The 10923-nt window shown below is 30.3% G+C and overlaps 1 protein-coding gene and 1 long non-coding RNA gene across 4 annotated transcripts in view; both read right to left on the bottom strand.

The window, feature by feature from the left end:
- The window catches only part of LOC110263176 (phosphomevalonate kinase, peroxisomal-like), a 13251-nt gene extending 6762 nt beyond the window's left edge, over window positions 1-6489 (bottom strand). Inside the window, exons 1-3 of one of the 3 annotated variants that reach the window (XM_021104058.1) lie at window positions 6394-6489; window positions 5858-5980; window positions 5475-5740 (exon numbers count right to left, since the gene is read on the bottom strand). In XM_021104058.1, the coding sequence (XP_020959717.1) occupies window positions 5501-5740; window positions 5858-5911 (294 nt within the window). In that variant the 5' untranslated portion in view covers window positions 5912-5980; window positions 6394-6489 and the 3' untranslated portion in view covers window positions 5475-5500. Of the gene's footprint in view, window positions 1-5417; window positions 5741-5857; window positions 6345-6393 lie in introns of those variants that run through there. The other 2 variants (XM_021104057.1, XM_021104055.1) reach the window with 2 other exon arrangements.
- LOC110263903 lies at window positions 8248-8750 on the bottom strand. Its single transcript, XR_002349638.1, has 3 exons — window positions 8625-8750; window positions 8465-8555; window positions 8248-8361 (listed from the first exon to the last, which is right to left on the bottom strand). It is a non-coding gene; the product is annotated as an uncharacterized LOC110263903 (long non-coding RNA).

The raw sequence follows: 10923 nt of genomic DNA, 5'->3' as shown, positions 1-10923 counted from the left end.
GTAGTAATTAAAAAATATTAAATAAAATAAATTTTAACTATTTTTTTCTTCAAGAATGCTACACATCCATGTAACCATATAACTAAGTTGGCCCAACACAAAAAAAACTCAATACTATTAAATAAAACGTGAAATACACGCGCTCAACACACACGAAATCGCTCTTGTCCAACGCTTCTTCTTCTTCTTCTTCTTCTTCTTCTTCTTCTTCTTCTTCTTCTTCTTCTTCTTCTTCTTCGCGTTCCTCATTCTCCTCCTTTTTCGCGTTCCTTCTTCTTCACGTGTTTTCTTCTTATCGTCATTCTTTTGTTGTTCTTGCTGCTGTATTTTTTTTTTTATCTTTTCCTCCTTCTCTCTCTGGTGAAGAAGCAGTAGAACGTGAAGATGCAGAATTTTGAATAGTGCAGAATCACTACCACAAAAACCAAAAATTAAAAATAAAAATAAAGGCTCAAAATTTAAATTTAAATTTTTAATCGTATTTGACCAATAAAAAAAATAAATAACTATTGTATTAAAAATAAAATAATTTAAAGTATATTTAGTAGATAATAAACAGTAGAATGAAAAGAAATATTCTTAAGATTAAAAAAAGTTAAAACACGATCTAAACAACAATAACCAAGCTGAATTTTTAAGATTTAAAATTTTAATGTGCGCTTAACCTGAGGTAGTTTTTGGCGGAAAGTTAAAGTAATCACTAATCACGGACAAATTTCAATATAACTTCCCATCATTCACGTTGTCTTTTAACTCCTACTTTTATGCAACACCTGAAAACACTTTCTTTAACCACACTATATGAACCCTATCATATGATAAAGTATCCTCCAAACTCAAAATACCGATTTTTTTCTTTCTTAATTTTTTGTGTTATTTGTTGGTTTTTTTTAGCAGATTTTTTCGTGGAGCAAAAACCTAATAACTTAGGAGAGACTCTTTTAGCAGAACTACGATAACCACAGGTCAACAACAATGAAGAATTTGCAGAAGATTTGGACGAAATAAGTTTCAAGCAACTGTTCCTACCAGAAAAGATTATAATGACCCTTTAGTCGTGAATGTCAAAAGGTATATGAAATTTTAATTTTTTTACGTGATTTTTTGAGTTCTAATATTTAATTTATTTCTTTTATTCAATTTTGTATTCAGTTGTAGACACTTCTAAGGGAGAAATCACAATTGGCGAAAGGACAACAATTCAAGTTTGACATTTGAAGAATGATGAAAAAGACATTATGGAACTTGATGGGTATGGACAAAGTCGAGATAATGACGTAAATTTATTGGTAGGTTTATGGGTGTAATGGCCCGTGGAGCAATGTTGTAAATTGGAAAAGTCTTTGGTGCTGAAAATATAGACGTGTGATAAATTTAGAGAAGCTGGTTGAAATTTCAGAGAAAAAGCTACAAAATTCAGTTGGCAGCTCTGTATAATTTTTTGTTATCAAAATACAGTGATAAAGTACCTAGTTTATCCAGTGATATGCCAGACATTTAATTTGTGTATTTAATAAGTAATAGTTGAAATTTTAAATATATTTATTCTAAAAGGGATTAGAATTTATTTTATTTATGTTAAAAAAATTTTTATTTCTTATTATATATAAGTTTAGACTTGTATTATTATTATTATTATTATTATTATTATTATTATTATTATTAATATAATTTTAATTTAATAAAATTGTTCCATTAGAGAAAATTAACACAAATTAACCACTGATTGTATGTGAAAAACAGAGTGAGTTAGCCACGAAAATAGTGTGATTAAATAATCCAATGTTAGCCACAAAAAAAATTGTGGCTGAAAAACCCGGTCTGCACAAATTATTTAGCCACGGCATTATACGTGGACAATGATATATAAATTGTGGCTCTTTGAAGGTCTCCACGATGTTTAAAACTGTGGCTAATAACGTTAAAATCGTGGCAAATTGAAAATGCAACCCCCCGATTAGCCACAAATATTCTTTCGTGGCCAATGTATGGTTGCTACGCTTATCTTAGAGTTTAGCTACGATTTTTTTCGTGGCTAAACCCCTTATTTCTTGTAGTGAATGAACCAAACACAGTATTCATGGTGAACCGAACACAATACAATTGTATAGTACTGAGTGAACGAAACATAATCCATTATATAAAATCAAATTCAAACAGTTTTCTGCAGAATGAACCGAACACAGTACTCATGGTAAACCGAACACAGTACTCATGGTAAAACAATTGTATAGTATTGAGTGAACGAAACATAATCCATTATATAAAATCAAATTCAAATAACTCTGCCTAAAATTTACATATTATCAATTCAATTCAATTCAATTCAGCACACCTCCGTCCATTTAATTCAATTCAAATTAGCAATTGCATTCCATTCAATTCGATTCAAAATTGAATAATCCAAACTTTGTCAGTTTGATTCGTTTCAGAAGAGTAATCCAAATCGCTCTCCTGTTTACCAAAAAATTATGAACCCCTAAACACTGAACCTTAAACCCTAAACACTAAAACCAGAACCCTAAACACTGAACCCTGAACTCATAAACTCTAAATCCCTAAAACCCTAAAACCTAAACCCTAATCCCTACACCCTAAAATCTAAACCCTAAACCCTGAACTCTGAACTCTGAACCTTGAACGCTAAATCCTAAACCCTAAACCCTGAATCCGAACACTGAACACTGAACTCTGAACCCTGAATGCTAAACCCTAAACCCTGAACTCTACCGTAAACCTTAAACCCCTAAAACCCTGAACCATGAACCCTAAACCATAGACTCCTAAACCCTAAACCTTCAACCATGATCACGGTGAACCAAAATTAATACACGGGGCGAACCGAAAGTTTGAAACACACTGAATCCCTGTACACTGAACCCTGAACCCATAAACCCTAAACCCTAAAACCCTAAACCCTGAAACCTATCATCATTTTTTTATTGTTGTTGCTGCTGTATTTTTTTTTTATCTTTTTCTCCTTCTCTCTCTGGTGAAGAAGCAGTAGAAGGTGAGGAAGAAGAGTTTTGAATAGTGTAGAATGAACCGAACATAGTACTCATGGTGAACCGAACACAATACAATTGTATAGTACTGAGTGAACGAAATATAATCCATTATATAAAATCAAATTCAAACAGCTTTCTGCAGAATAAACCAAACACAGTACTTATGGTGAACCGAACACAATACTCATGGTGAACCGAACACAGTACTCATGGTGAAACAATTGTATAGTATTGAGTAAACGAAACATAATCCATTATATAAAATCAAATTCAAATAACTCTGCCAACAATTTACATATTATCAATTAAATTCAATTCAATTCAGTACACCTCCGTCCATTTAATTCAATTCAAATTAGCAATTGCATTCCATTCAATTCGATTCAAAATTGAATAATCCAAACTTTGTCAATTTGATTCATTTCAGAAGAGTAATCCAAATCGCTCTCCTGATTTGAAGTTGAGTCGTTTATTGTTTCAATTCAGAAGTGCAGATCGAAGAAGAAAACGAAGAAGAATAGGAAGAAGATAAATGCAATCAGATCGAAATAATAAAACGAGAAGATGAACGCGACCAGAGGAGAACGACAAAGGCAATGCATATCAATAAGGAAGAACGCGAGTAGAGAAGACAGAGGTTTATGTTGCAGCAAAAGATTTACGTTGAGCAAAACTTTAGGTTGCAGTACGTTATATGTAGCGCGTATATGACAAAAGAGTGAAGAATGAGAGATGAACGTGTGGAGAAAATTACTTGATTAATAAACATGTAAAAAATACATGAATACAAAATTTTTTCATTTTTTTCTAATATTACCGTTAAAATATTATTTTTTAGGGATTAGATCGGTTTATCTCAACTCTAAAGAATTAGAGTTGATTAATTACATTTATTACACAAGTCATTACGGTCTATGATTCTACAAAATGAAACTCTATATATGAAGACAAGGTCACTAACGTTAGGTTTTTTTTTTTCGAGTATTTCAGTGTTTTGTCTTTATATACAAACGTAATCTAATAATTATGTGTGTGTGTTTTCAAAATTAGCAAAGTGATTATTATTTTGTTAGCGTTATTTGTCCACACTTAGCTAGGTTGAAAACTTGAAACTATAGCTATGGATGGGAAAGGATGGATGTAGATAAGGCTAGAGAATTAATTAAAGATTAGATTCATTGGTGTTATATGTATCTTGCTAAAGATACCGGGAAATTTGTCTGTATTACAGAACCTTAATATGATAATTGATATATATATCTAACGTCTAATAAGTAATAACAGAAAAATAAGAAAGCAGGTGATGGATTATTATGAAAATGGTTATTATTTATTTTCAAGGATTCGGATTTATTGTTGCCCACAGAAAGACAAAACACCTATTTGTCCCTTATGCATGAATAATCACATTCTATCCTATCTGCATATAAATTTTATGCATCCATATATATATAATTAAATATAAAAAAATTAAGATCAGTAATTTTTAATATTTTTAATTATTATTTAATTAATATAAATATTAAATTATTTTTAATAAATAAATTATTAATTTATATATATAAATTTTAAAAACATACGTATAAATTATATTGATTTATATATACAAATTATATATTTTTTATATACAAAATTTTTATAAACATAAATATAAATATAAATTATTATTGATAAATATTAATTAAAAAATAATTTTTATTTACTATGTAATATTGTTCAAATAAATATTAATGACATGCTTAATTAATCCTCATCAGTCCTAATGACTAATGTATAACAGCTCATTACCCTCATGTGATGAGTGAGTCATCATGTCTCGTGAGAAATTAATTAACTTTTTTCATATTGACTATTTACCTACATATACAATTTATTGGTACAGTTTTTTATATAATGGACTGCAGAGCAATGTTGTAAATTAGAAAGATTTTTAATGTTGAAAATGCAGAATATATAACTAGAAAATGGATAAATACAGATAGATTTAATTTTTATTACAGGCACATTTTTAGTTATCGACGGATTTTTATTATTTACCGACGGATTTTTCCTTTGTAAATTCTCCCTCTATTTCCTGAAGGCGACAAACTTACAGACGGATTTTTCGTCGGAAAATCCGTCTGTAATTACAGGCAGATTTTCAGACGGATTTTCTGTCTGTAATTACAGAAAGATTTTCAGACAGATTTTTCGTCTGTAATTACAGACGAATTTTTTGATAGATTTTCCGTCTGTAATTTAAACTTTGGAAAATCATGATTACAGACAGAAAATCCGTCTGTAAATCCGTCTGTAAGGTAAAATAGAATTTTTTTTACTTTTTCTAATTACAAAATAAACTTGTTTTCATACAAAATAAATATAAATTTAATACAAATTTTTATCTAATTTATATTCGAATATTTACAATATTTCAAAAAATAAACAAATTCATCGTATTAAAAATAAACAATATTTACAATAAATTATTCAATATGAATTGAAGATACAGCTTAAGTGATTTCATTTGTTCTAGGGTCAGCACTTTCTAAAGAAACGCCACAAGGATCTTCTTTAACCAGAAGGGCAAGAACATTGAGTGAGCTCCATGTTTTTGTCACATTGCTGCTTGAATCTCCGAAAGTAACAGCAAAGACAACATCAAATCCTCCTGCTCCTGGAACTCCAGCCAACAACACTCCTTCCAAGTTTAGTGTAGCATCTAAAAGTTTTGTTTGTGATTCTGGTTCAATCTGCATGAATTGCAAGGAAAGAGTAGTGATATTCTACCAGCAGATATCATTTATAATCAACATCATTCAAACAGAAGCAGCCTAATAATAAGTGCCAAATCAATGAAAGGAACTTACAGGAACACATGCAGCCTCACCTATTAGGCGCATATGATATCTAATCCCAAGCATAGCTTCTTTTGCACCTAGCAATGCTTTAATAACTGCTTCCTTGTTGGGTTCAGAAGCTTGCTCTATCCACTGTGAGAATTGCATTTTCAACATCAACACAAGAAGAAAAGCAAGAACATGAGAGCCTGAAGTGTAGTCTCAAGAACATGATATCACATATGTGCATTAGAAATTCAGTCACACCACTTGAAACTGAAAACCAGGCAAACAGTAAAGTTGGATATATAATCTCTTTCAAACCCATCAAAAGTCAACTTAATTGTATAAGTCTAATAGTAAAGATGTCCTATCTCATTAAAATAACTAATAAACAGGAATGTAGAAATTTAATCTAATGCAAGGCATACCATAAGGCCAAAATGTTCTAGTTATTTAACAGTGAGCATTATCAATCAGTTTACTCTACATCCACAGGAGTAAAAGTTCTAATTTTGATGTTACTTCCATTAATTAAACAACCACAAATGATTTGAAAGAAATACCTTTTCTGATCTGAGCTTGCTGCAGCTATCAATCACAGATTTATATGCATTCCATTGTTCTTTTGCTAATTTACTCAAAAAGTTCAGTTGAATTTCTAACTGTGAATTCGCCTCTGACTGTCTTCTTCAAACTTTTTTCGCGTTGTCTTGCTTCAGTTAAAGCAGATTTAGTCATGGCTGAATCATGTTTATGCATTAACTCAGAAGACTCAGCTAAGGTCTTAACTTGCTCATACTTGGAAGCCAATTCCCTTCTCTCCATTATGAGAAGGCCCATGTGATGCTGGTGATCATATATCTACATCAAAGTTGCAGGTTAGATAAAAAGTAAAAGTAAAAAATGAATAATGAGTTTTCTAGGCAATTGTATAAGGCCTCAAACCATACATTTCTCACTGAAATGAAATACACCATACACCATTCAAATTTTTTACTTGAAAATGCAATTCAATAGATAATTAAGTGAGGGGAAGAAGTTGATTTGGTGTAAGCAGTAACAAAACTATTCAACTCAGAGCTCTGTGATCTAACTTCCTAGAACTCTTAGGCTGAGAAGCTAAATATTCAAATTTGAACCGCTTTAGTTACATGGTCCCTATATCAAAATCCAAACTTCAAAGCATTCTATAAAAAGACATATGGTTATTAATCCTCAGGTTCCAAAATCCCACTAATAATCCAAAAAACTACATTTTTTTAAACAACCATAACATCAACATTTCTAGTTATTTAGCTATTTACCAATATAGAACATTGCATTATTAATTAAGAAATTCTATATTGGTAAAGAAAGCATATAAAGGCAAAGAAGGGGAAAAGGTTGACTTACCAACCAGTGATCCAAGAAGCAAAGGGTGCCCATGATGGACCAACAACCTGAGGAAGCTCAACTGACGAATAGGAACGAGTGGCGAAAGCAATTGAATCTCCGCTTGCATTTGAAAAGCATTATTATTTGACCCTCCTATCAGTCATCAGTTCCAGCCAAACAGAAAAGAAACAAACATTCAGAATAGAGACATACCACTTGCAAAATATCATAAAAAATTGCACCAGAAAACAAAATAGATTCAATTACTCCTCTATGCAAATTGCACCATAAAACAAAATACCGTAATGTTTTCTTGAATGGCATTGATGAAGTCGTGTCAGTGAGGGAGCGAGTGTGTAAGAGAGAAGTTCATGCTATATAATGAACATTAGACATGCACACAAATTAGTATTATTGTTCATGCTATATAATGAAGAGTAAACTGTAGTTCAACACTTACAGGCAAGGCTTTTATATATTCTAATATAAGCTTAAAACTTCTCAAATCCTGTTTCGTTTCAGCATTTACTTCGACAGGCTTCTGAAACAATAATGAATATAAAATGAGCAATGGTTGAAAATATTGCCTACTTTGAAACAACAAAAATTAACATGGGGAAAAGACAGACCCAGAATAAAATAGAATTAAAAAAGAAAGGAGGGAAAGGTAGAAGCAATGGTACTCTAACCTGGCACATAAATAAATATAGTAAACAAAAGCTATAACTTTACCTATTATGACTTAGAATTCAAAGCAGGTTAATTAAAAAAAATGTAGAATCAATGGACCATAACTTCATTAGAAGGCAATGATTGTTACCCTACAAAATCCCACTTTTGTACTAATTCTTGCAAAATATAACTTCCTAGTACACTTTCATAACAGGCAAGTTCATTGTCGATTCTTTGAGGACTCAAATCAGTTTATTTGTGAATTTGGTTAAGAATATAAAGACTTGCTAACCAGGCATTTGAGATAGATGCATTAAGAATTCCATTTGGAGCTGTTCCTAACACAGTTTCTTCCAATTCTTCCGAAAAGATGGAGATTTTGAAGCACAATGAAGCAGGACCACCACAAATGTACAAATTTCATCATCTACCGTTTATACACCACAATGAAATCTAACCAGAGAAGATTCTAATCGCTGCACTTCCTGAAGACAAAAATCATTCAAAATTAAATTGAAACAGGGAGTGAATAAATAAATAAATACATAAGTCGTCTTGAAAGAAAAGCTAGGGATTGAAGAGACAGACAAGTTTACAAAGTGAGAGTAAGATTGATAATGTTGTTGCTAGGGTTTGTTGGTTTGTTAGTGTGTAATGGTTTCGATTCCTGAAGCCATACCTGAACAGCGCAAGAACTATGATTTCAAATGAGAAGAATTCAAAAATTGAAAGCCATGCAAAATCATACCTGAACTGGTGGATGAGGATGACCAGCGAATGGCAGTTGCTGTCAGTGATGAGATCGTGGACGGAGCGATGGAGAGAGCGGCGGCGGTGAAAGAAGCTCCTGTGATGGAGAGAACATGGACGGAGAGAGGATGGAAGAAGCTCTGAGAGGATAGGATCTGAGAGGATGGGTTATGAGAGGATAGGAAGAAGCTCCTATGAAGGAGAGTGTGGAGTGTGAATGCATCGCGAGAGGATAGGATGTGAGTTAGGTTAACTTAATATTTTCGAGGGAAAATTTTAAATTACAGACGGATTTTTCGTTTGTAATAATTTAATAAAACGCGCGTTTTGTCTACTTAATTACAGACGGAAAATCCGTCTGTAACCATTCCACGAAAAAAAAATTAATTTTCCGACGGAATTATAGACGGATTCTCTTTTCCGTCTGTAATTTATGCTAATCTATTTTTTTATTTTCCGACAAAAAAATCCCTCTGAAATTCCATCTGTATTTCAGTGGGATAAAATCCGTCGGAAATATCCGTCTGTAATAACTAGTTTTCTAGTAGTGTATATGTGCGTAGTTTTAGTATTGTATGTTTTGACAAGTTTAAACGTATCTTTAGGTTTATACTTGATGAAGTTTTCAGCAACGTATCTCATATTTTAACAACATGTGATAAATTTAGAGAAGTAGGTTGAAACTTTAAAAAAAAAGTTAGATGAATATAAAAAAATTAAAATTTAATTGACAGTTTTGCATAAATTTTTGTTATCAAAATATGGTGATGAAGTGTCTAGTCTATTCAGTGATATTCCAGACATTTAGTTAGTGTATTTAATAAATAATAGTTAAAATTTTAAATATGTTTACTTTAAAAGATGTTAGAATTTTTTTTATTTATTTAAAATTTTTTTATTTTTTATTATATACAAGTTTAGATTATTATTATTATTATTATTATTATTATTATTATTATCATTATTATTATTATTATTATATATTTGCAGCCAAAATTCAGCGATTATTATTATTATTATTATTATTATTATTATTATTATTATTATTATTATTATTATTATTATTATTATTATTATAATAAAATGTTAGATATTATATATTTACAAAGTTTGATTTTTGTTATTAATGTTATATATATAAATATAATTTTAATTTAATAAAATTGTTCAATTAGCCACGGTCAAACTAAAACAAAGACTACAAATTAAAAAAAAGTTAGCTATGAAAAAAACATAGCAAATTAGTATAAATTAATCACAGATTGTATGTGAAAAACAGTGCGAGTTAGCCACGAAAATAGTGTGATTAAATAACCCGATATTAGCCACACAAAAATTGTGGTTGAAAAACCTAACCTGCACAAATTAGCTATAGATGAAGTGTGGTAGAATTATACTTTTCGATTTGATTATTCTTATTTAGCCACGGTATTATGTGTGGGCAATGATATACAAAACTGTGGCTAATAACTCCAAAATCGCGGCTCTTCGAAGGTCTCCACGATGCTTAATACTGTGGCTAATAACTCCAAAATCGTGGCAAATTAAAAATACAACCCCCGATTAACGACAAATATTCCTTCATGGCCAATGTATGGTTGCTACCGTTATTTTATAATTTAGCCACAGTTTTTTCCGTGGCTAAACCCCTTGTTTCTTGTAGTGTATCTTGTACTATTTACGAGAAATATATAACATAAGGAGCCATTATTAGGTATTTTAAGAATAAAATAAAAAAATATATTTTTATTAATTATACACACTTTTGGATAAAAATAAGTTTTGGAGTATATTAAACGTACTCTAAATTTGGAAATAATGATGTGATAAGTCAATTATTCAAAATTCAAATAATAATGTGATAAGTTAACTGTTTAGAATTCAATTCAAATTAACTACAAAAATATTATATACACATTAAAATTAACTACTAAAATTAGTCATTATGTATTTATGTATAAATACATATGTAATTTAATTCATTTTTAATGTGCATTTTATATTGCTGATTTTAGTTATTGATTTTTATGTACATCTATAGAAAAATATAAGAAAAATGTTTGGGACTAAGATTTTTTTTTTTTAAAAAAAAAGAAAATTGTTTGACTTTGATTTAAATACAAGACAAAATAAGAAAAAAAGTGTTGACCAACTAATATTTTTCATATTGTAAACGAGTGACTACTCACATGAAAATGTCTATATATAAAAATAATAGGTAAATTATTAAATTGATCTCTAAAATTTGAATCTAAAAAAAAAAAAATTTCAATTAGCTTCAATGTAATCTTGCCGTA

Source organism: Arachis ipaensis, chromosome B06 (assembly GCF_000816755.2).
Source record: "Arachis ipaensis cultivar K30076 chromosome B06, Araip1.1, whole genome shotgun sequence".
Lineage (NCBI taxonomy): Eukaryota > Viridiplantae > Streptophyta > Magnoliopsida > Fabales > Fabaceae > Arachis > Arachis ipaensis.
This window is presented reverse-complemented; position numbering and strand designations above follow the sequence as displayed.